Raw genomic sequence first — 25,184 nt, 5'->3', positions numbered from 1 at the left:
TTAGGTTTAAAATAAAATATTTTTTAATATTTTGTTTATAGGTGGAGCTACCGCCTAGCACCCATCTCTGCGCAGACATGAAATAAAAACACCTCTGCCCTGGGTGTATAATGGCGTCTCGCACACCGGGTAAACGACCCCACGCTTGCGGAATAACAACAGGGCGTTCACCAGCCCTGGGCAGCGGCAGCAGTACCACAGCACGGCGTCTCACAGACAGCGGCCAAAAGAACGCGGCCTGGCGCTGCGGGCGGGCAGCCACCCCGCGGCGGCAGCCGCCCGGCCCCGCCGCCACCGGGGCAGCCGCAGAGGAAGCGGCGGCGGAGCAGCGCAGCCGGGGACCGGCGGAAGGGCCGGGGCCGGGCCCCCTTGTTCCCGCCCCGGAAGGCGGAGGGCGCCGCGCTGCCGCGAACGGGCGGCGGAGATGGTGCTGCTGAGCGCGCCGTGCTGGCTCCGCAGCCGCCTCACCGACCGCTTCTGGAGGGTGCAGGAGGTGCTCAAGTATGCGCGGGTGAGTCTGCCCGCCGCCCCCGCGGCTGCCTCCCCGCTCGGCTGCGGCTGCTGCGTGCTCCCCGGAGCGCGGAGGGGACAGCTCGTTCCTCGGCCGCCGCCCGGAGGTGCCCCGTCCTCCCCGGGCCTGGGCAGCGAGCGGCCCGCCGTCTTGTTCAGGTGTCCGCAAGCCCTTCCCCAGCAGAGGGAAGTCAGGCAGCGAGCAGTATAGTGTGTAGTTCAGTATAGTTATAGCAGTATAGTGTATAGAGCAGTATGGTTCCTTGTTGCTAGGAACGTCGAGAGTCCGTGAAGTCGACTCATGTCAATTTAGCGTTTGCTGTGTATGTAAATTTGGATTTGATTAAAGCTGGAGGCCATAAAGACGTCTGGTTTTGTGGCGTAACAGCACATGTGCATGTGGATGGCTATGAATAAAAGTGAGAACCTTGTGGCGGAAGGAATACCGGAAGGAATACAAGCACTAGGGGAAGAGCAGCCTGTAAATACAGCATGCTGTAGACTGGTGTTGGGTTTTGTTGGGTTTTTTTTAACTGGGCAAAGGAGCAAGGGGAAAAAAAAAATTTTAACCTTGCTCTTCAAGTGGATTTTAAAAGATGAAAGAGACTCCTTCACAACATGATTTCAACTGAAGTTCAAGCTATTGTACCTAGGCTCGGGAAGGACCTTTTTCAAGGGCAGACTGTTAGCATCCCGGGAGGTACTACACCTTGCTGTAGTAGTGAGATGGAAAATGTTGAAGTAAGCGACAGTATCTTGGTCTTGCAGTGCCTAAACTGCCCCCAGCACCAGTAGTAGTTATTTCTCTTACTGTGCAGCACTGGTTACTTCTTCCTACTTCATATTAGATGGATGTCAGTGGTAGCTCTGGTAAACTTCTTTCATTATGCTTTCTGTTTGGGCAACTGCAATGTTTTTGACAGAGGCTCCTGTCCCATCCCTCTATTTGAACTGACAAAACTGAGAGGGCAGCTCAGGAATGGGAATAAATGCCTGAGTTTAGGGGTTGGCTGAAAGTGCTGAAGATTATTTTGTGGTTGCCTTCCCCCTGGAACCACAGCCTAAAATGACGTCTGGCTTTGGCTCCTTCCTGCTGAACTGAAATTTTTCAGCCTGCTCCAACTTTTCAGCTTCAGGTTTCCCATGCTATAAAACAAGGAAAAAATATTTTCATTATATGCTAGCTGAAGGCTTAACTGATGTTTGTGAAGTATTTTGTGATCCTTGTTATGAAGAGTTGTGAAATGCAATTGAGCATATATTACTATTACTGAAGGGTTTAACAGCCTTAAAGATAACTGAACAAGAACATCTTGTTTTCATTTCAGCATTTTCGTGGAAGGAAGAACCGCTGCTATAAGCTGGCTGTACGAAGTGTTCGGAGAGCTTTTGTGAAGTCTACAAAGGCCAGAAGAGAGAAGAAGAGATTCCTAAGAGCGGTAAAGAGCAAAATGTTAGATGTAAACATTAAAATGGGACAAGAGCAGAACTGAAATAGCCATCTTTTCCTTACTGGAGGGGGTGTCTCAAAATGTTCTACCAGTGGGTGAAAAATATGAGTTTAAAGTAAGCATAGACCCTCCGTGGTCTGAAACAGCTCAGATTCTGAAGTTCATACATGTATATGTTGCACTGAGAAGACTGAAAATGTTGTATTTACTAAGTGTGAGCAGATCAGCATGACAAAAGGTTTAGTTTTTAAAGTATTTTATCATCCAAGATGTTAATTTTTCCACTTTTAGCTCTGGATCACTAGGATTGAAGCAGCTTCTCTTGAACATGGTTTGAAATACCCAGCTTTCATAAGCAATCTGATTAAGGTAAGGATGGTGCTCGAAGAATAATTACTTTGAAACAACAAATTGGAGAAACTGTCTGATAGAGGTCTTCTGAAGTGCCAGGCAAATTAATTTCTGAAAACTCTCAAATCTTTCAAGTAGATGTAGTCCGACAGAACGTATCAAGGGGTTGCTGGTTACTGTCTAAGAATGCAACTGCAAGGAATTGAAGCTGCAGCCTCCACTTGCCAATCTGTGAAGAATAATGGTGGGGACTTCCAAATTGGAGCCTGAGCAGGCAATAGCGGCATAGGGCATGGTGGAGGGATTGAAAAGCTCCTTTTGTCAGGCTGAACTTCTGCCAGCACTGTCCTTGCTTCCTAGTTCTTGTCATGAGAGGCCTTCTGCTTATGAAAGGAGTTTCGTTCACTTCAGGAGCTAAGTTCTGCCCTAAACCTGTTTCTCTTCCTTATATGCATAATCCCCTTTTCTCCTGGTGAACATTGTTGCTCTACACCTTGTTTTGTCCCCAAAACTTTCACTGTGCATCTTCAGAACGAGACTTGTAAAATGCTTCTGCGGTTGTCGCTACTGTGGGCATTAAGTGATAGCTGCCTTGCCTTTTGCTTCAAGAAATTTAAAAATACAAAGCTTGGATTAGCAAAAACAACCCTAAGAAATCTCCACTCTCTTCACTACTAGCTTTGTGTTTCAGTGAGCACGGACAATGCAGAGAGTTGGTGCCGCTGTCCCTTGTTCTTAAACATGCTGGGGAGTTGGTTTTAATTTGTTGATAGTGGAACTGTAAAATTAAAACTTGTTTCTCTTAGCTGTGATCATAATAAAAAGGTAGTGTTTCTGCTTCTTAAAGTGGAACTACATATAAATTTATAGCATATTTCAAAACATTTTATCTGTGTTTCAAATAAATAGATAACTTCCTAGGTTTTCTGACACGTTTCCTGTAACATAACACAGTTTCTGAAATTTATACGCTCGTTCTCCTGGTTACTCTTGTAGTACTGTAACCAAAAGAATGGAGCACTGCCTAAAAGCTCACTCATTTTTCTCCCCCCCCCCAAGATCCCTGTCCCTTTGATTCTTGTCTCAGAGCAGTATATTTTTGTAAGGTTCTCTGGTAAAAGATCCCAAAGAAGCAAACTGTTTTATACAATACCTCCCCCTCAGGATATGCAGTTAGCCGTGCAATATCTAGCTTTGTTAAGAGTATGTGACCCTGCAGTCTTTCTTTCTCTACTGCAGGACACATTTTAAGATACCAAGCAGCTTCTAGCACAACAAGTAAACTTGAATATGTCTAAGAACTGAAACAGATGCCATGGATTAACCTGTAACACGTGGCCTTGCATGAAACAGGAGATTCTTCTTCAGTTCTTGGTTTCTACCAGAAAGACTTTGAGAAAGTCAGTAAACAAATTTTACACAGTGGCTTAATGAGACATCCGTGGCCAAGTAGTCATGTCTGACAGTTCTCTCATGAATAGTTCCAAAATTGTACAGTGTAGAAATAAGGTAATTTGCCTTAAGACCTCAGGTGATCATTAAGCGTTGCAGTGTTGTTCCTAAAAATTATAGTACTTAACCAACAAATTTTCTTGCATTTAGTCCCAGGTGGAGCTGAATAGGAAAATGATTGCCGACTTGGCTATTTATGAGCCAAAGACATTCAAGTCCCTAGCTGCCTTAGCCCAGAGGAGGAGACAAGAAGGCTTCCTCGCTGCCCTGGGAGATGGAAAAGAACCGGAGGGGATATTTTCACGTATTGTACACCACTACTGATGTGAAAAGAGTCTGCAGATACGTGTTGTAAACAGGAACTTGTATTGCAGAGTAAACTCGCTCACTGCTGCCGTGGCTGTGGGAGAAAATCCTCCGAGGATGGTTCCAGAAGGAGGACGGGGTGGGTGCGGGTGCGAGGCTTGCGCCTTGATGTTTTTCCCCTCTGTTGTAACTGAGTTAGAAACCGCGGTTCGAAGTTAGCGGCGTTAAGTCAGGCCTACAGAAGTTCCCGTGTTAACGACGTACGCTTTCGGTTCCGTTAAAATAAAGATTTTTTTTGGTAACTGCTACTGGAAAAACAGTGGGAGTGGTGACTTCTGGCGCTGCACAGGGGAAAACCCTGCCGGGGGGGGACGACACACACACCCCAGCAGTACCCGGCCTTGGGACAGGTCTAGGAAGGGTTTGGGCAGGGCTGACCCCCGCCGGGCCCGGGCCCAGCTCGGCGCGACCGGGCCCGGGCAGCCCCGCCGCTGCTGAGGGCGGTGGCGCGCGCCGGAAGTCCCGCCCCCTCCGCCCTGTTCAAATTCCCAACGGGTGCGTCACGCCGCTCCGTTCAGCCCGGGGCTGGCGTCAGACGTCGCGGCGGCCGGGCCAATGGGAGACCGCCGCTTCGCCGCGCCCCACCAATAGGCGACGTCCGGAGGTGGAGAAAGGGCGGGGGGGGGGAGGGCGGGGCGCGCTGGGGCAGAGGCGCCGCCCGGCGGGGAAGGAGAGCGGAGCCAGGCGAGGCGGCGGCACCACCACAAAATGGCGGCGGGGTCGGGCAGCGCGGCGGCTGTGGTAGCGGTGGGAGGCAGCGGCCCGGCGGGGCCTCAGGCTACCGGCGCTACGGCGGCGGGATCCGCCCCGGCGGGGAGCGGTGCGCCGGTGCCGGGCCCTGGGGCGGTGCTGATCGGGGACCGCCTGTACTCGGGGGTGCTGATCACGCTGGAGAACTGCCTGCTGCCCGAGCACACGCTGCGCTTCACCCCGTCCATGAGCAGCGGCCTCGACCCCGACACCGAGACCGAGCTGCGCGTCACCGGCTGCGAGCTCATCCAGGCGGCCGGCATCCTGCTTCGTCTCCCGCAGGTGGGGCTGGGCCGCGGCCTGGCCGGTCGGGGCGGGGAGGCCTCTCGCCGGCGGCCGGGGAGAAAGGCCGCGGCGGGGCGGGGCGGGCGTGGGGTCGGGCGTCTTTGCTCCCTGGCAGGGGAGAGCTTTGTTCGCTAGGCCTCGGCCCGCTGCCGCCGGCGCGGAGCCGCCGCTCGATCGCTAGGCCGCCGTCCGCAGTTAGAGAGGCGGGGAGGGCTGGGGAGCTGCCCCTTCTGGCCGGGCTTTGGGACGCGAGAGCCGCTGGGCCTCCCCGCCGGGCCTGCGGCCTTCCCCGCCCGGCTGGGAGCAGGAAGCGGGTGATGTAACCGCCTTCCTGCGCCGCCCCCGCCGCCTCCCCGCGCCGGCCCGGGCAGGGCGTGGGCTCCCCCGGTGCTTCTTTAGGATCGGGGCTTGCGGAAAGAAGGGCTTCCTAGACTCCTTTGGATTGTGGGGACCTGGGAAAGGTTTTGTTTCCTGGCGAACTCCAATCGCAATCGCTCTCTGAGCGTAAAACTTTCCGGGCATCTTCTAGCTGCCGAGTCTCAGCTGCTCAAATTGTGTTATGAGTTTATGCAAATCATAGTATTCGATTATTAGACTAGATTCCCCCCCTCTTTCCACGCCGAAAAAGTGGAGTTTTTCTGGCGTACTGTCGTAACTTTCAGTTTTTATTGGGTTCTAGTGTTTGGGTTGGGTTTTTTGAAATTATTTTTTATTTATTAACTCATTATTATTTATATCAATTATTATAAATTATAATTATTATAATTTATATCATTATTATTTATAACAATTTGGAGCATATTTTCCTCCTTCATAAAAGACGTTTGCAATTTAACGTATGTGTTTGACTTACAGCATTTCTGATATTGATAATATTTTGGGCAACTTAATTTGTTACTGAGGTAGGGGTGCTAGTTTTCTTTAGATACCCGTGAACTTACTCCCATACTTAAATATAGCTTAGCTAGTCTTCTGGGTCTTAAATCTGTTGAAATTGTTCTAGGTAATTTCTTTTTGGAACCGGTAGCTGTTTTGTTAATACCTGTTACGGTTACTTCCTTTTTAGGTGGCTATGGCTACAGGACAGGTGCTATTTCAACGATTTTTTTATACCAAGTCTTTTGTGAAGCATTCCATGGAGGTAAGGAAATATTGGAAGATGTATATGGCTACAAATGTTATTTAATCTTTGATCTATTTTAGCAAGTTGTCAACTTAGAGTGTTGGTAACTAGCCTGTAGATTTTACTTACTGATCAACATGATTTTACAAAGCTACATAGTACTGATTTTGTCAGATTTCTAGTATTTCCTTGTTTTACCACCATTTTCTCTTGTTATCCCTCCTTAAGCTGTTGGAGGCGATCAGTTCCTGATTTGAGCAAAACATCAGTATCTTGCAATACTTATATTTCAGCATGTGTCAATGGCCTGTGTTCACCTGGCATCCAAAATTGAAGAAGCACCAAGACGCATAAGGGATGTAATTAACGTGTTCCATCGCCTTAGACATCTACGGGAAAAAAAGTAAGCTTAGACTTTGAAATGATCTGAAGTATTTATGTTGTATTTTAATTATTAAACTTCATGGGCCGATGATAGTATCATTCCCTGTCTCATAAATCAGAGAACATCTTGAAGAGATCTCATGAAAGAGAAAAGTGAGTTGACCCATTTTATTAAGTAAATATTTTTGGTGTTATAAACAGCAGTGTCTCTTAGATGAACACAATTTAACCTGCATATGAGTACTCTTTGAGGTTAAGATTATCTTCTTTGGGATTTGAAATTGTCTTGCAGAAAACCTGTGCCTCTAATACTGGATCAAGAATATGTGAACTTGAAGAATCAAATTATTAAAGCAGAAAGAAGAGTGTTAAAGGAGTTGGGATTTTGTGTTCATGTAAAGCACCCTCATAAGGTTTGTACTGTATAAGTTAACTCTATAATCAGTGTTTCGTATGCTGTATATGCTTTGAGTAGACTGTATGGTTTGTACATGGTAATGCTAGTTAATTCAGTAAAGCCAGCTTCTTATGATCCCGATGTCTTCTTTCTCATTTAAGAGATTCTTACTAGTTGGTCTTGTATCACTGCTGAATGACGACTGGAGGTGGATGCAGATGCTAAGTATTCCTTGAAGTCAAATTATATAAGTAGGTAGCTTTGCTGTTAGAAAACGTCAACTAAACATAGGTTCTTAAGCAGAAAGGAATTTGGAGACCTAGCGTTGTGATATCCTAGTATCAGAAACGCTGTGTGTCATGATCACTCCTTGTGGAAACATGCTGAGGTTATTAAACCCCTATGAGCTAGTTAGCAGTGTTTCTTATGTTCTAAAAAGTACACTTGGGTGTGAAGAGCTTGACTAGAAATGAGACAATTCTCAAGTATTGTGTCAGACTAGGATGATACTTGGAGGATGTAACTAGTGCAAATGTTTAAGCTGGTGCTTTAGTACCATTAGCGTTATGCCTTAAGTAGCTAAGTGTGGTAGAAAAACCTCCTGCTCCTGTGGCAGCAGAACTTGGGATCTTGCTCTTTCTTCCTCTAAAAATACTGCTGTCTTCAGGTCTTTCTGAGCCTACTTGACTTTCAGAATTCACTCATGTTATCAGTACCCCAGAGGACAATTGTACTTGTTTGGTATGAATTTTTGCTGTTAGAGTAGTCTTTTTATCTGCATTCTTGTTTCCTTTTAAACCTAAGAAAAAAACCTAGAACTGAATAAACCAGCGACACACAACATGTTAGATCTGTTCTCTGCAAATACTGTTATACTTCTGTTACTGCTTATTGCAGCTAGCAATATTTTCTCCCAAGTTACAGCTAAAAAGGAATCGTGAATTGTATAGGAGAACATACCTAGCTTGAAAACAGTTGAAGACAAGACACCTATAGATGAATAGCATGATGACTGAGCTCAGAAGACGGAGAGCTAGGAAGGTCAGATCTGGTTGAGTGTCAACTCATGCAAGCTTCTGCAGTGGAGAGCAGTGGATAAACACTGGGGATGTTGCAAACACTCTCTCATGTGGAGTGTTTTAGAACTTGAAAGAGAGTAACAGATGCCTCATGGATGTCCCTCTGAAATAAATAGGTGGCTCTCAAGATTCTTGTTAATAACTCAATAACCCATATCTTCCAGATAATCGTTATGTACCTTCAGGTATTAGAATGTGAACGTAACCAACACCTGGTCCAGACTTCATGGTAAGTTGATTTTCTTTGTTTTAAGAGACCAGCAGGGGCAGTAGCAGAAATATGTCACTTGAGGCACTCTGGGCAGCATTGCTCAGAGATGATTGTGGGCCACACCAGACAGCTCCAGTGTTTCTTGGCGTGCCCCAAACTACTACCCAAATGTTGATCGGCCTCTTAAGTTAGAGGCACTGTTTTAATGGTAAGGTAGCTTTCCACCCTGACTTCTCACTTCCCTCCTCTCTGCTTTCACTTTTCAGCTGAAGGGAAAATGTTGAGTGGGTTATAGGGTTTTCTTGGGTTTTTTTGTTCTTTGGAGAAAATTGTGTGTAGTTAAAGTCTGTTACCAGTGCTGGGAAATGGCTGTTCCCAGGGCTTCAGCTTGATTACAGGTGTATCAAAAACTCAGCACAGATAAATTTCTTTTATCTATATGGGTAATGCAAGATGTCAGCTTCTAAGACTGGATAAACTCAATGTTTTCATGTTTGCCAAGAAATGTCCTCTGCCTTGTCACTCTTACTACAGTAAAGATTTGCTTGGGGATGGGAAGCTTATGTAAAATTCCAGGTCTTAAACTTAACAAATAGATAATGCTTTTAAACAATAATGCTTTTTAACAATACTGCGGTTTAAAAACCTTTAGTGAATCCAAAGATCATATTTCTGCTGACTGAACTGTCTGGTACTGTGACCTGTGTGTAGAGAACCAGTTTTGACTTTTCTTTTCTGTACTCTTTTAATCAAAGGGTAGCCTCTGAGGGTAAGTGACTAAGACTTCTCCTCTGCTGCCCAAGCGCTATGGTGCAGGGATAGCTGCCGTCTTCAGTCAAACCAAAGCAGGCTCTACAAAGAGAAGGCTGACTCTAGACAGGTGGTATATACATGATAGTATAGTAACTGGCCAACTGCTTCTTGTGCTTATACTTTTTGACTTTTATTTTTATTGTGCATTTTGACTGTTGTATATTTTATAACCTGATTGTTGAAGGTCTGAAAGATTTTTAATGTTATATTTCTATAACTGTTAAAATGATGTATTATTAAATGATAAAGCAAAATAAGGTGGGATTTAAGTCTTAAAGGGATGAATTAACACAACAAAAACTGAAACCTAGTTTCCATTTGTAAACTAGTTAGAAAAATTTGAGTAGATTTGCGAAGCTTGGAGTCAAATGTAGTACTTAACACTTACAGAAACTTCCCACTACCAGACTTCCCAGTACCGTTGCATGACGTACTTGAATGTGAGTTACGGACTGCTCATTACCAGTTTTCTACGGGTTACGAAAGGAGGGGTAGGTGAGGAGGAGGGTTGAAATTACCCCAACTGAGAAATGGTTCTGATGTTAAAATAACATATTTGTGTACGGAGGCTTGTTGCTTCCAGTACCTGAAAACTGGTGGATATCCAGTATAATTTATTTTTGAAATGTGCATTTTTACAACATTACCTTTTTCTTAAAATATTGTGACAAGGATTCATTTCCTCATGTGTCTGATTCTGAGCCCACAGGGAAAATATGCAGAGGCCAAACTTGGAAGCAGGCATGTTTTTCAATTTGGCAAATGAGAAAAAGGCTGTACGACTTCCAGATATTTGAAGTACCACTTTTCTTTATCGCTTCTTTTGCCAAAAGGTTTGTGCTCTCTTTGTAGTGGGACAGGAAAAGTAGGTTTTGAAGTTCCTTTCTCCCAGAAAGATGAGCTGATGTTTAGCATTGCTTCTCTGGGGTAGCAGTTGCTCTTCGTATAACCAAGAATGTAAGACAACTGGGGCAGGTGGGAGTGATACTCTTGGGATTCAAGTTCCTTCTGTCTGTCCTGTGTAAACTGGTTACAAGTGTTTGGACTGTGGTCTCTGGTTTGGATGTCTTGGGGGTGAGTGAATCCTTGTATACTGGGTACCCACATGGTTAATTACTACTTTCAGAAAGCGTATTATTTTGAGGACTCTCTACTGTCTCTGGTTTTAGCTTTTTCCCCACCTGATACTTTGCTTGACGTATGTGCTCAAAAATCTAGTAGATCTTTTTAAGCACATCAGCTGACAGATTCAGAGGAAGTTACTTTGTGTATTTAAGATTTAGAAGAATAATGCTTAAGTGTACTGACTGGAATATATGCAATATTTTACAGTTTTCTCATTCTGTGAATATTCATTTTAAGCAACCTTACTGAAATGGGACAATTTGGAAACCATATTTCATGTGCCAAAGAGGAGATCTGCCTGAATACTGAGTATTCTCCTGAACTGATGTTCCCAAACACCCTGATTTCTTCTATGGCTGCTTTTTGCATCAAAAAGAATTCTGTTCTGGATGGAAAATAATGCTTCTGAAGGAAAAGGGACCCCTTACATCTCCAGTGGAAGCTGACGCATGCTGAAGTGGACTGCATTTTCATGGGAGAACTACTACAGGAGCTGCAACTTTCAGCAAACCATCTGGGTTCAGCCCTATTGCAAAGAAACATGTGAACCTAAAAGTCTATAACTGAGTACTTCAGATTATATTGTGTGTTGTCTTGATGAAACTAAGTTGTCTATTGCATGAGAGCAGGCCAGTAGAGATCCAGAAGGAAAAGTGAAGTTAAAATTGGTTCTCTTTTCACAACTGAATTTTCAGCAGCCAGTCAGTCAAACTTAATTTGTCACACAAACCTCCCCTTGAGGGAGTTGTTTTGGTTTTGGTTTGGTTTGTGGGTTTTTTTGGTTTGGTTTTTTTTTTTAGTAAAATCATTCAACTTTTCTTTAGATTTACAGGAGTATAATGTTGAAATCTAGTAACTGAATGCAGAAAGAAATAGTCCTTGTAGAAGTAAAAACAAACAAAAAAAAAACAACCCAAAAAACACCAAGCAACTTTGCAGTGCTATGCAACTGCTGATATCCTGTCTTTCAGGAATTACATGAACGATAGCCTGAGAACAGATGTCTTTGTAAGATTCCAGCCAGAAAGCATTGCCTGTGCATGTATTTACCTCGCAGCTAGGACGCTGGAGGTGAGCATACAATTCCATTAATTTAAAGTTTGTTAGGTCTTTTAATAGAAGCAGAAAACTGAGCATGTCTTCCCGTCCTTTTCAGATTCCACTTCCTAATCGTCCACACTGGTTTTTACTCTTTGGAGCAACAGAGGAAGAAATTCAAGAAATCTGCTTAAAAATTTTGCAACTCTATACTCGGAAAAAGGTTTACTGCTTTTTCATATTGTGAGCCTTCATTAAAGGCTGCCGCTTAGAACATGAGTTGGAAAACCTTATCCCATTTGAAACTAGCTGCAAGCCTGGTACATTAAGTGGAACAGGATAGCAGTCACAGTCTCTGAGTCTGGGTCTCTTTATCTCCCCCCCCCCAACTTGGAATTGAGTAATCAGAAAGTCTAGTTTACTAAGTTTTGTCATAAGTGGTGCTCCTGTGTTCACAGGTTGATTTATCTGATCTGGAAAGTAAAGTAGAAAAGAAGAAATTGGCTATTGAAGAGGCAAAAGCACAAGCTAAAGGTCTAGTACCTGAGGGAGCCCCAAGTTTGGATAACACATCGGGATTTTCTCCTATCCCAAAAAATGGTAAGTAGTGGATAACTTGTTTTTAATAACTCTTTCTCATCTTAAATGTATCTTTGCCCTTTTGGGATGCATATACAGTGTGGTTTTGGTTTTGTTAGGTTTTTTTTTTTCTTAAGCTGGCTTCTAGCAACTATTCAAATGTCAGAGTTTGAATAGCATTGTAACTTTGTAACTTCTTGAAATGGCTAAAGACTACAACCAAATTAGTCTAAAATCAAGGCTAGTTTAAACTTATAGTACAGGGACTTGCTTTTATGTGGTTTGCAATAAACTCGAACAAATACGTGCAATTGGCATGTTATGTTAAAGCAATATTAAAGCATAGGTATGATTAGGAACTCTGGCAGGAGTAGTATTTTTGGGTGATGGGTGGGGACTGTTCCTGGATACTTGGTCTAAAGTTTACAGTCTGGTGCATGTCTTACTAGAAGATAACATTTACCATCTTCCTCCTCAGCTTACTTTAAAAAAGATACTGAATAATTGGCAAGAAAAGGAAGTTGCTGTTCTGCCTTCTTGAAGTGGCTTTGAAAGCAATGTGTTGCTATTGCAGTTAACTTCCTGGTGTTACTTCAATATTTTGGCAGAAATGTTTCAGATTAACTTCTGCCTTCTGTGAACTTCTTCAGATTGTGTGTGCATGCGTGTGTGCACATATAGTCAAACTACCTATGTACAGTACTGATTATTACAAAGATGATGAAATGGGGCGAGGGGAGGCTTCAGTCCTTCTTTCAGCCACTACCCATACTTTCAAAATAAGGTAACAAAGGCTTATTTTTCTAGAGTCTCCAAAAGAGGTTAAAGGAAATAAACCTTCACCGCTACCTGTTCAGGCAATGAAGAATGCTAAAAGGAAAACAGAGGGAGCAAAAAGAATGAGTTCAAATAGCCCAGTAAATGGGTAAGGCTTTCATAATGAAGCAGCTTATTTTTTCCCATTACTACTTTAAGCAAAATAACTTACTGTTGATTGTCTTGCAGCGTTCAGAAAGGAAGAGAAAGCAGAAGTCGAAGTGGAAGTAGAGATCAGAGTTACTCAAGATCTCCATCCAGATCCGCATCCCCTAAGCACAGGTATCTACTATTGTAAAAGAAGGGTGTGCTGTGAGAAGCTCCCAGACTAAAATTTCACAGAGCGAGCTTTGGTAGTTTCTCAGCAAGAGAGGCTGAGAACTCTTAGCCTGTTAAAGCTCCAGAAACGGTATGGCTCAGAGCTGTACTGTCCTGGCTCACAGGTCAAGGGAGTTGCAGCGTCTGATCTTGTCGTACCTGTGCCAAATAGATTGAAAGGAGAGTGTAGGCGTATTGGGACATTTTTGAATGTCAGCCTGTTCATTGGTGACGTCTGGCCCACCAAGCAGCAGGATTTGTTTGTTGTTTTGGGTTTTTTATATTTAAAGCTGGATGTTTGTGGCTACAACCTGTTATGTTTTTACTGAACTGTACTGGAGTAGTTAAAGCATTTTTTGCAGTAGATGAACTCTTATCTCCAGCCTTAGTCTCATTGATAGTTGCTCCTGCAAAACTGTAATTTATGAAATACAAAATGATCCTGTTTGTTATGTAGTTGAGAGGAGTAGAGATTTATGCCCCTCAGTCAATGCAAGTTTGAGTTATTCAACAGTCTGTATCCCATTGGGTTTGGGTATGTGCTGATAAAAGTATGGCTCTGTATTAATGTGTATGTGAAAAAGACCAAAGCTAAAATCCGCTGATTAAAATTCTTCTTAAAATGTGAATTCAAAACTGCATGTTAGTAATTACCTGAATTTATTGAAACATCTTTAAAATCTGCTTTCTGTACTGCCTTTGACTTGGAAGTTTGGCATATAACCATGCTACCCATAGAGGGGTAATCCAAGAGACAGAAAGGAACGTGAACTCCAAACTTGGGCGTTTTGGTGACAGTATTACTAGAACTGAAGTGGGAGAAGTAGTGTTACCTTTTGTCTTACTGTTGGTAGCACTTTGAATCTGGCAGTTACTCTTAACTATTCAGGCATGTTTTCTAAGTAGTGAAGGGAAAAAAATCTAAAACTGAGACATGACTACTATACTCCAAATGGATTTGAGTTTCTAAACGTCAGTATTTCTACAGTAAGCAGATGTGATCAAGTCTGGGACACAAGATTAGTTTTTGTGGGATACTGAACAACAGAACACAGAATCAAGTGCCTGGTCTCAAACTGTGCTTGCATACTTTGGCTCTATAAGTGAGAAGGATTTGACTATATGATACTTAAAGTGTGTATGTATGTATTGTGACTACATTTAGGTGCTAATAGTAATAGTAGAGTAATTCTGTTTAAGAAAATCATATGCTTTCTCTCCTGTTTTTTCTGTTTCCATAGGAAAAGTGAAAGTTACTCCACATCAAGCGGTTCCAAATCCCACAGCCGTTCTAGGAGCCGCAGTGACTCTCCTCCAAGACAGTTCAACCACAGTTCTAGCTACAAGGGTTCCAAGGTGAGAAGTTATAAGAAATCAAAAGACTACAAATACTCAACACACAAACCACGGAAATCACGCAGCAGGAGTTCGTCACGTTCCAGGAGCCGATCCCGGGAGCGCTCTGACCATTCGGGGAAGTACAAGAAGAAGAGTCACTACTATAGAAATCACAGGCATGAGCGTTCACGCTCCTATGAGCGAGCAAGTCATCGCTATGACCGAGACCATCCTGGCCACAGTAGGCATAGGCGATGAATAAAGCAAAAAGTTCTTTCCTTTGGAATTTAAGCAGTGGAGCTCTTCCCCATTTGGTCTTTGCAGTGTAGGGTTAACCTGGCTTGTAAACCACCTAGCTTGAGTCATGTCCATTCTGCTGGCAATTCTGTACTTACTGTCATGAACCCAAAGGAAAGACGCTAACAAGACAGGATGATGTGAAAGACTTAATCTGATAAATGTCCTGGTGACTGGTCTGCTGGAGTGTCACCTAATAACACTGCAGAACTTGTCTCTGGATGCTCCTATGCCTGCTCTTTAGTAATTTGCATACCGTAGTGCAGTGGAGTGTTATTTGGGACTTCCAGTTCTGCAAGCAGGACCTCCATTGCTCAGTAGTTGGAATACTGTGCTGAACAGTCCTTCCCTGTGGAACTAGAAGGCTCAAGACAGTTCATAAAAACCATTGGAGTGGCTTGGTGCTAACAAAGCTGTCTTTTCATACTGACTCAATTATGGTGTACAAACGTAAGGTGACTTTTTTAGAACTGTTGCCTATATTAGGTTATATATGTGTATATATATTTTGCAGTGTTACAGTACAGTATGGGAATATGGCCTTACTAGCATTTACACCTTATCCACAATGTAAATAAGCATTTGTTTAATACAGGTGGAAGATATATACAGAAAATTCAAAACTTGAATTCTATCAAAAGACTTGTGTAGAAAATTCTGATAAATGTGAAAGTATTTAGCTCTGTGTATTGAGAGTAGTATATTTTTATCTGTGCAATGCTGTGTGCAGGCCACCAGCTCATAAGACATTTCCTATATATACATTTTAAGTGGTTTGAAATTCTTTACTCAGGATCTTTGACACTCTGAAGAATTAGTAGTTTGTCAATCTGCATGCTTGTTGAAGAACAGAGCATTTAAAAAAAAAAAAAGGCAAAACCCCCACAGCCCAGTAGTATCAGTTCTAGTGGTATATCTGAGCTGTTACTCTCATGCTCCCTAATTTCATTAAAGTATTTGATTTTCTATTAAAATTACTCGATAGTAGTTTCTTATGAGCTATACCACTGTGCCTACTCATAAGGAAAGAAATCTGGTGCTGAATGACGAGATCATCAAATTGTAATAGATTTAAGATTAGCCTAAGTTGTTACACCCTGACTATAAGGATAGTAGATGCCATGCTGGGCCCATCCTGGAGGAGCAGAGTGGTGTACTGTGTGAGGTAGGGTGCTGTTGTTTGAGCCTTTCAAGCTCTGTGAGTAGATCTTACTAGAACCACTGCCTGCTGGTTAAACTTCCTCTGTCCACTCCGGGGGAAACAAGATGCCTTAGGTGTTTTTGTGGTCAACCTTGGAGGTGCCTCAGTGTGACAGTGACTCTTCTAACACTTCTTTTAAATCCAAACCAATCTCATGGAACTCTTCCTAATTTTTAATGTGGAGGCAAGGCAGCTGAAAGGATGTGCAGTCAGCCTTCCTTTAGCCAACCTCTAGTCTACCAATTTCCTGAGCTGGAGGTTGCGTAGGATTATTCTGTGTAAGTAGTCAAGTTCACAAATACGTCCGCTGGTAATCTTGGTTTGGACCAGGTATTGTGTTTGACCTCTGCGGCTCCCTCTGACATTCTCTTCCTTACCAGGAATTACTACTTCACGCAAGTTACCTGTTCTAAATGCATCATTACTGGATAGTTTCAGTGGGTGCCCCTATTTCCTGTGCGGGGAGAGGACTAGTTATTTTCTGGTCACCTTGCAGTAGCAGTAGTTAGTTTGTAGTTCTTTACCACAGTTCTGATTACATCTCAGCTGAGAAAAGACAATTGAGAGAGGCAGCAGATACAAGGAAAGCTCCTTGGAGCTTCAGCAGAGCACTGCTATGGCATGTAAGTTAACCTGCTCCTGAATCAGCAAACTATCTGCCTTAACTTGAGCTTTGTACACAGATGGAAACTAGTTATTTCATACTTGACGTGCTAAATAATGGAGTAGAAGTCAAAGTATTCGAGTAGCTCAGACATAATGTGTGATACAAAAAGTAACTTTGATCTATTAAAGTATGAACAACCTGAAATAACAACGTTCTCTAGAGAGTTCCCATTTTAAGACTGATTCTTACTACCTGGATATTACTTAGGAGCAGGTCAACCTTAAATCTCTGTTTCCTAATTCCAGTTCTAAAAGGTAGTTGGTGTTTCTCTTTAATTACTTCATTCTGCTCCGGATGCTTCCCAAATTGCCTCTTGTCCAGTTCCTGAGGTAAGCAGCATACCTCAGGGAGGCAGGTTGCGCAGCTGCAGCCCCCTCCAGAAAGACTTGAAGAGGAATTACCTTAGTTAAGTCTCAACTCTGCTAGCTAGAGACGTGACCTTCCTCCAGTGCAAGTAGCATGGACAAGGGTAAAGGTAAGACCCAGGCTATGTACGCTTTTCTGCATGAACATAATGGCGCCTGGCATAAAAATCAGCATCTGTGTTCTCTAAACTACTGTGCTTGTGTACGGTGCTGAATAAATAGTAATCTACTTTCTAGTACATTTGTTAAAATCTGGAGAGGAAAAAACGAGGGAGGAAATGGGTATATTTTTACATTAAAGCGGTTTTGTTCCAAAACAAAAGGGATTATATCACAGGATTAAAAGACGTCCTGTTCTAGAAGAGAACAATCTGTCTTTACCAGCAAAAAGCCCAATACAGATAGCTACACAGAATGTCCTGGCAGCGAGGTGGGTTTGGGAGAAGATGCTTAGCGTAGCTAGAGGAAGTGTCGGATAGAACTGTTGAAATGTGGGGGCCGAGTCGTTGCACGGGAGTAGAGGCGCCTCTGAGAGGCGTGCCTGTGTTCACTCTGGGGGTATGGAGCGCAGCCGTAAGGGCAGGCAAATGTATTGTTTTACTTTGCTCAGGGAGTCCGAGATGAAAGAGTTACCACGTGTATCTGGTAACCAGGGGAATTTACAAGCACGTAGTTTTTCAGCATTTACTGTGCTGAGTGCTAAAACCTGTAGTCTCTGTCATATTTCACTCTAAGAGTAACTGGCTCGGCATTGCGAAGCAGTCAGTTCAGAGTTTCAATTTAAGCTCTTTACAGTGGTTAACTTAACAAACCTTTGAATTAAATCCCCGTCTCCTTGAAGTTAGGAATCTTGGGCATGCTGTTAGTTTAGGCACCTCTCCAGCTGATACCAAACATAACATCCACCAATCCACAAATGTCTGGGATGGAACGTGCATTTATCCTAACTTAAAATGTATCTGGCAGATCCCAGCTGAATTTCATGAACAGTAACGGCTCTGGTCCTCTGCATCTGAACAACAGTGAACAAACTGCACCGGTAAGGACTGTGGTCGATCTCTGGGAGATGACAGAACTGTGGTTTATGAGAATCTTGACACATGGGAAAGAGAAGTGGGCTAGGTGCCAGTTCTTGCGCTGTGAAAATGTTTCGAAGTGGATGAACATCTGTGATGGTTTTGATGTGAGCCAGCCCCAGGGAACTGTTGAGACAACTCGGGGAAGTAAGTGCTGCTGACAACAAGCAAGCCAGAAGTCCCATTAATGCAGCAGATGGATTATTTTCTTCTCTTTTCTTGGCACCAGTTTGCATTCGTTCACCTGATCTCTTGTGAGCGCAGTTCCTGTGGTAGGTGTCAAGTGGATGTGATTGGGCATGATACTGTAAAAGAGCCTGGAAAAAAATCGGCCCAGTCTTTGGAGAAAATGTTAAGAAATATTGTGTCAGGTCATTTCGCTGTTCCTCACGTATGCTTAGTGTCCTCTTACAACCCTACTGTGTGTCTCTACATCTGATTGTCAGTTGTTTTCCCTGGTGTTTCCTACAGAGCTGAAAGGAACAGGACTGCTTTTGTCTTACTAGAAAAACATCCTTCACCTTGGGGTCATCTGATGGGGTAGCAATCGGAAACTGCTGGTGTCTGGCAGAACTGTGGTGGTTCATGTGAAATGATATGAAGAGACGGTCCACACCCGAACCACGACTTAGGAAATCACCCTTCCGCGGGCAGTCCTGCACGTGAGCTCTTGGGGAACTTGCCAATTCCTTGGTGAAGAGCTTGCTTTCTGAACCTGTTAGTTCTTTAATTCCTACTCTTTTTCCTAGTAGGCGGAGCTGGATATAGAGTAAACGATGCGTAATCCTGCTCGGATGTTATTTCCCTATTTACTGAAGGGTCAACTGTTCTTTTCTAGATGCCATTAGTGGTTGACCTAGTGCATATTCCAGGAGGCTGGAGAAGTGGTGCAGGCCTGTGTTATGCCTATCCTTGAATCCAGACAGAGTCTAAGTCCTTGTAGTCAGAAGATATGACTGACCTGACTAGTTCCTCCAGCTGAAACCTGTGCCTAGGAGTTTCACTGTATTCATAGTGCTGAGACCAATCTTTTTTCTTCAGCTCCCCCCAGCTACCAGCGCTTGTGAGTATATCACAGATCGTACAATATTTAGAACTTGTTTACAACCTGTAGTCCTACTGGGTAAGACATCCTGAGAGAATCTAAGTTTTTAAGAAAACAGAAAAAGTTCTAGTTCTCATGGTTACAAAGATTACAAAACACAGAAATCTGTGTGTATCAGGCTGAGCAAACAAGACAAGGAGCTTAGTTTTACCTAAAATAAAAAACCCACCACATTTTTATGTACGTGCATGCATGTACAAGTCTCGGCTCTTAGGGTGAGTTATGACTTCTGTTTTCTGAATGAAGACTGCAACGTGGCTCTCGCTCATCAGAACATCTCTCGGGTTACTCTGATCTCTCTGTATCTGGTGTTCACATGTAATTCCTTCTGCTTGGAGAGAGGTTACCTCACTGGCAGAAGCTTTGAAGGGACTGCGCTTACTGAAACCTCTGACTTAGAAGGACGCTACAGTCTTGGCCAGGCTATGGTTCTCTTTTCCTGAGATAAAGCCTTCTACCTGCTCTGGCAACACAGCCTAGTCCTCCTCCGTTCACGGGAAATAATCCTCTAGGCTTCCTGGCTAGTGTTTCCTCAACAACAGACTCCACATCTATGAAGCCAATGTGCAGGTGGAAGGTCAGGCCTTCAGATCTGTATTTGCTCTCTATCAGCAGAGCCAACAAAGCTTCCCTTTTTCAAGTGAGAGCCTAAAGAATTATTTCCTCAAATATGGAACTGCTTCTAGCTCAGTGTGTGCCAGGCAGGTGGGGACCAAGAGGGAAAGATCCCCCCGTTGGGTGAGCCAAAGATAAGAAGCCAGGGGTTGACACTATCAAAGAATAATTGAATGAACAGCAAAGCTTGGAATTTTTGAGATCGGGTGAGAAAAGCAGCTTTCAATTCCCCGTTAGACATTGGGAAGGGAGGCTTTAATCGAGATTCACCGTAAGCTTCAGCGCAAACATTGCAGCCATGCAGGGCTGGGTGCTGAGCTCTTTGCACCTCTGGAAAATCAGCATGGTGGGAAATGGGAGAGAGGTTCCACTTCTGTCAGAAACTGTCTCCCTTCATTGCCGAGCTCGCTGCCACTGCCTCTGGAGTCAGGCCAGAAGATTTGGAGTCCATTGCCACCTCTGAAGCCCACTCAAGACCTGATAGGGCCAGGTCTGAAGTACCAAAACTGATCATGGCATTGGTTTATGGCAGAGTCTCTTGTGCATGTGTTTGTGAAGGGTGGCTGCTCTTTTCGTGTGTGACTTCCCAGTCTGCTCAGACTGAATTCTGCTGACCTGAAGGCTGTGGATTGGTGGTTCAAAATCATTTAGTTACAGGGAAGGTCTGTTTTAAACCTTATTTTGCTTGTTTTGCCCACAGACTGTCACTCTAGTAATGATTTATAGTTCCACAAACACTAGAAATATTCTGATATGTTCTTGGGTGGAAAAAGTGCCAGAGACCTGCCAAAAAAAACCAAAAAACCCAAAAAAAACCCACCCAAAACCCCCACCAACATGTCCTGCAGCATGTCCTGCACAAAGACAGAGCTAAGCCAAAGAGGAGCTGAATGAATGGAGTTCACTCAAATACAGAAACTGCAAGTAGCAATTATTTAAGAGTATTGCTTCATGCAAAATAAAAGGAGTATTTTCTCCCTTGTCCTGCCAGGTAATTCCTCTCCAAGGGTTGCCAGGCAACTCTTGTTTTTATTGTTTTTAAATGTGGGTGAGAAATTACTAAGCAAAGCAATTCTGCTTCTGGTGTGTCCAACTCAGGTTGAGCTGAACAGCTCAGTAAAAAATACCTTATTAGGCTGTGGTTAACAGGGTGCTGAAATCTGGACTCGACTTCACGAGTTAGGCAAAAGCAGGCCTGGAGGAACTAGCTTCTAGTACGCAGAACTTGGTTAAAGGCCGTGGCAAACGGAGCAGTAAGAGCTGGAAAGGAGATGACGAGAGCTGAGGTGAGAAGATGTGGCTGGGGCTGGCGAGATTCACTTTGGAGGCAATCCATCTCCAGCTGGTGGAAGAGATTCCTCATACGCTGGACCTGGTTGCTGTTTGCCATCTCCAGCACAGCAGGGAGCTCTGGGCAACATTCCTCTCCTGTGTGCCTTGCTACGGCTTGTAACTTGGATGTCTACCTCCTATCACTCGGAAAAAACGCCTTGCGGATGGGATGGGACCTTGCTTGCCCAGGGGAATCTGTCACCAACTCTCTGTGCCCTTGGGCTGTATGACTGGACCCTGTCCCAGTTTCCCCACCTGTAAATGCAGAGTAAGAGGGGTTGTGGCTTGTTTTGGGTTTGGTTTTGTTTTGTCTTGGTTTGTTTTGGTTGGTTTTTTTTTTTTTTTAGGAAAACCTTGGGGCTTTGAAAAGCATCACGTAGAATTCTGTACGGCTCAACTCTGTGTCTTGTGCACCTAGATAATAGCAGGGATTTTCAGTATATGTTTTATTGACTGAGAAAAACATCTTCCTCTAGTTAGACTGTTTCTTCCCCTTCGAGAACTACTCTGAATTCCAGACAAGAGACAAGCACCCTGGGCGTGAAGTCCTCGCTGCGCTCTGGCAGTGCCGAAGCTCCCCTTGACTTTGGGGGGGTTTGACCCTTTTTGCTCTGCTGGTCAGCACAAAAGCTGCTGGCAGAATACTGCAGACGGCTCAGGGAAGAGGAACTTCCACTGACAGGACCCAGGCTAGAGAAGGAACACCTGAGAAATTGAAGGCAAATAGCAGTGAAATAGAGTTAAAAAGCGACAGCTCTGGATTTAATCTGCAGTCAGCAGCAATCGCGTTTGATTGCAAGTGCAGCACCAAGCGCAGTGTAAAGTGCCTCGGAGGTGTCTCCCGTGTCTCAGGTCAGCGAAGTTGCGCTGTGATTACGTCAACCCCCATTACAGCCCTCCCGCGCTGTACGGGCGATCGCAGGCTTCCCAGCGCCCGTGTACCCAACCCCGCGCGCCGACCCCGGCCCCGAGGCTGCCGGTCCCAGTGCTGCCGCTGCGGGCTTCACTCACACGTGCAAAATTCCAGCTATGCCTGGCAGCGCTAGCGCTCGTACGTGCTGACAGCAAGGACTGAATCAATTACAAGCACAAAGAGGTTGACGAAGCAGTCTTAACGCCTGACAGGGATTTTTTTGAAAATTCTCCAAAACCAACAAAATGCTGTTGGTAAATGCACAAAGAGAATCGTTCTGAAATTAACACGGTGCACATGGGAAGGAAGGTAACTGATTAAACCACTTGGAAAAGAAGAGAGCGTTAGTCTTTGTGAGCTGGAGAGAGATTTCTGGAACAGAGCTTTATTTGGAAGACAGCAGAAAAACACGGGTATCAGTATACAGGGCGACCTTGCTGCTGGCTTGTTGCCACATCTGATCTTTGCACAAAGATGAGCTTTTCCCACTAGCTTTAGAGAGCGGTGGAATCTAATTCTGTGGAGCCGCTTCAAATAAGGGGCGACGGATCCACGCATTCATTTTTACATACGGCAGAGCAATAATCAGACATTTATTTGATTGTTTTGATGCTCTGGAACCCCTCGATATTAGCCGTTGATTTCTGTGTATGCGTGTGAGTGCTAGCAGCTTATGGATGGCTGAATCTGTGTTTGTTCCAGACCTCCATGCATGAAACTGGCCTCTCATCTGCAAGGCTGAGCTGAGCGTCAGTGTGTGGCTACCACCCATCGCTGGCAGGGGAATCAGCCCCTCGGGCAATGCTCTTTCCAAAACCACTGAACCTTGAGGGGTTGGAGGCCCTTCCCAAGGGTCCTGTTGTGGAGTATTGCTCACAGCTGAGCCATCCATGGCATGCGGGTTCCTTTCAGTCTTTAGAGCACTTTTCCTTATGAAAACAATGCCATGGAGCCAGTGGAGGACACGATGTGGAAATACTCAGAGGGATATTCATACTGCCTGGGAACTTGGATACCAAAGCTGGAGAATTCCCTCTTTCCTGTACAACTGATGGGTAAAGACAGGTATTCAAATTTCAATTAGACTTCTCCAAACCCTGCTGTGGATGAGCCTGTCTCTCTCAGAACTACACAGGAGCTGCCTAAACAACGTACCAAACCTCGGCAGTGTGAACACGCTCTTGCTCACTTGCCCAAGTTGACAAAGGAAGTTGTCGTATAGCCAGGAGCTGAGGTATCGGTCTCTAAATCCCAGCTGAGCGTCTGAACCTTGCTAGGGCCCCGGGAGAAACAGACTGGCCCAACTATACTTTGCAAGCAATAGATGGCACTTGTCCCCTGTGGTGCCTCCAGCCTCCTCTGCTACCAGCACTAGCAGCTGGTAAGAAGCCAATGTGACTTCAAAATGCATGGAGCTAACCCAGCCTCGAAGGACAGAGAGAACAATATTTACGTGGGAAGAAGTCAGGGAGAGCATAGTGAAAGGCAATGGCATTTTCAACGTCTCCTTAGCAGTCCTCAGAGACCTGATACAAAGCCTATTCAAAGCAGAAGAAATCTTCCCATCGTTTGCCTTACCCATCGCTGTAATGGCACTCCTTGGTGTTATCAGGTGGCAACAGACTGTTGGCTTCCCTTTGTGGGCCTGAAGTACGGCATCCCCGAGCCCACGCTCTCCCCTTCCACATCCATTTCTTTCAGGCGGTCTGAGAAAGGCGTTGCACAATGCAGCTTCACGCATTCGCAGCAGGGAAAGGGACAACGTACGCACAGTAGGAGCCCTTCCACAGGGAGCGTGTTCAACCAACCAGGTCACGTTCGTTAGCCGAGCGGTGGTATTTGGCCACGTGTGCGCTCTCCGCTCGTTATAGACGCGATGTGAAACGCGGCAGCTTAAACCATACCAACCCGTTCTATCTCCTGTTTGTCACAAGGAAAGAAAATATTTGTGGGCACTCACGGCAGCCACAGCAAACCTGAAGAGCTGCAGCAAACTGGCTTGAGCCCAGTGTGGAGACAATGGTCCTGCTTCCCAGCTGCTGTGGCTGGGTAACCCTGCGTGGGCGTGGAAGAGGCTGCGATGATTTTCACACAAAGGCCTGGCTGCTCGTCTGTAACTACAAATGAGCAAGAAACTATCTGAAAACCAAGGTGGCCATTTCCCTTTTGGTGTGAGTCATCCATCGGGTAGAGTTCAGTAACTGGGTGTTGCCCCCTGACCCAAGGCTTGGAGCCATTCACTTCTACTCCCCAGCAGAGAAGCGGAGCCAGCTACGCTTGCCGCTTCCATCATGTATTTTCAGTCCTATCAGGGAAAGGGGCAATTTATGATGGATGTTGCCCTTATGGTTTGTTTGCAAAGCGCTGTGTATGTTTATGATGCCATAAAAAGGCAACGTAACACAATTAAACACAACATACTTTGTATTTAAAACTTTTGCAATGGGCAAGCTTGGACACAAGCTTGTGTCTGCTTGGACTCAGTTTCCTGCTTAATGTTAAGAACCTGCTGAATCACTTGGCTCAGCGAGAGCCCGGGACTTTGTACTTGCTGAAGGAAGAGAACAGGCCCAGGACTGTTGTGTACAGAGACTCGGTAAACCAGAAATACGCGTCATAGTCATGACTTTTCTACACAAAGATGACAAAAACACTGATCAAGAAGCCATGTCACTGGTCAGCTTTGCTTGCAAGCAACACTTTCTGTGTCTAAGGGCCTGAGATATGAGAAATGACTGCAAGTATCTTGTAATCTTCATCTCACCCTGGAAGGGTGAATGTCAAACCCTCTTTTGAGCTACCCAGCAGTAACAGACATTTTCAGAGATGCAGATCCTGTACGTTATTTGGAGCTACTGCGGTCGTTTAGAAATCAAGAAGCCAACAAAAGGGAAAGGGGGCAGGCTTATCAGATGTTTGGGGCTTTTCCACAGAATTTGAACAAATTACCAAATCTTTGTACTTTAGCTTCCCCAGTACAAGGAGAGAGACTATTCTTGACCTGTACCAGGACGAAGTGAATCTTTTAAAAGCTTATTGATCTTTTAATAAAGAAAATAGCAATATAGTACTAACAGATGTAATTAAAGCCTTTATACCTACACACACCAATTTATACGCACGAGTGTGCGTGGATCAGTAACAGACTATTTATCTGGGACAGCACGCACGAGCACCGTGGGCGATAGGTGCGAGGACTCGCTACAGCAAGGAAGCCTGTAGCGGTT

At 44.6% G+C, this 25,184-nt stretch overlaps 2 protein-coding genes across 5 annotated transcripts; both read left to right on the top strand.

Moving 5' to 3' along the window:
- The first annotated feature begins 243 nt into the window (after positions 1 to 243).
- Positions 244 to 4,376, top strand: MRPL20 (mitochondrial ribosomal protein L20). 2 transcript variants are annotated; one of them, XM_072884248.1, is made up of 4 exons: positions 279 to 511; positions 1,839 to 1,949; positions 2,253 to 2,330; positions 3,915 to 4,376. In XM_072884248.1, exons 1-4 carry the CDS (start codon positions 425 to 427, stop codon positions 4,086 to 4,088), a joined length of 450 nt encoding a protein of 149 aa, XP_072740349.1. In that variant the 5' UTR covers positions 279 to 424; the 3' UTR covers positions 4,089 to 4,376. The 2 variants fall into 2 exon arrangements, with proteins under 2 accessions (XP_072740350.1, XP_072740349.1); XM_072884249.1 differs by lacking the exon at positions 2,253 to 2,330 and having other exon boundaries at positions 244 to 511.
- A 412-nt stretch (positions 4,377 to 4,788) lies between these two features.
- CCNL2 (cyclin L2) lies at positions 4,789 to 25,025 on the top strand. Of its 3 annotated transcripts, none has more exons than XM_072884254.1 (12): positions 4,789 to 5,162; positions 6,232 to 6,306; positions 6,582 to 6,691; positions 6,965 to 7,085; positions 8,313 to 8,377; positions 11,269 to 11,368; positions 11,454 to 11,558; positions 11,794 to 11,935; positions 12,722 to 12,839; positions 12,920 to 13,012; positions 14,290 to 14,404; positions 21,392 to 25,025. In XM_072884254.1, the coding sequence occupies exons 1-12, from the start codon at positions 4,839 to 4,841 to the stop codon at positions 21,422 to 21,424; spliced, it is 1,401 nt and encodes a 466-aa protein (XP_072740355.1). In that variant the 5' UTR covers positions 4,789 to 4,838; the 3' UTR covers positions 21,425 to 25,025. The 3 variants fall into 3 exon arrangements, with proteins under 3 accessions (XP_072740355.1, XP_072740356.1, XP_072740354.1); XM_072884255.1 differs by lacking the exon at positions 21,392 to 25,025 and adding an exon at positions 17,883 to 21,383; XM_072884253.1 differs by lacking the exon at positions 21,392 to 25,025 and having other exon boundaries at positions 14,290 to 15,657.
- The last annotated feature ends 159 nt before the right edge of the window (positions 25,026 to 25,184 follow it).

This window comes from Ciconia boyciana, chromosome 19 (assembly GCF_034638445.1).
Source record: "Ciconia boyciana chromosome 19, ASM3463844v1, whole genome shotgun sequence".
NCBI lineage: Eukaryota > Metazoa > Chordata > Aves > Ciconiiformes > Ciconiidae > Ciconia > Ciconia boyciana.
The sequence above is the reverse complement of the archived record's forward strand: the minus strand, read 5'-3'. Positions and strand labels throughout refer to the sequence as shown.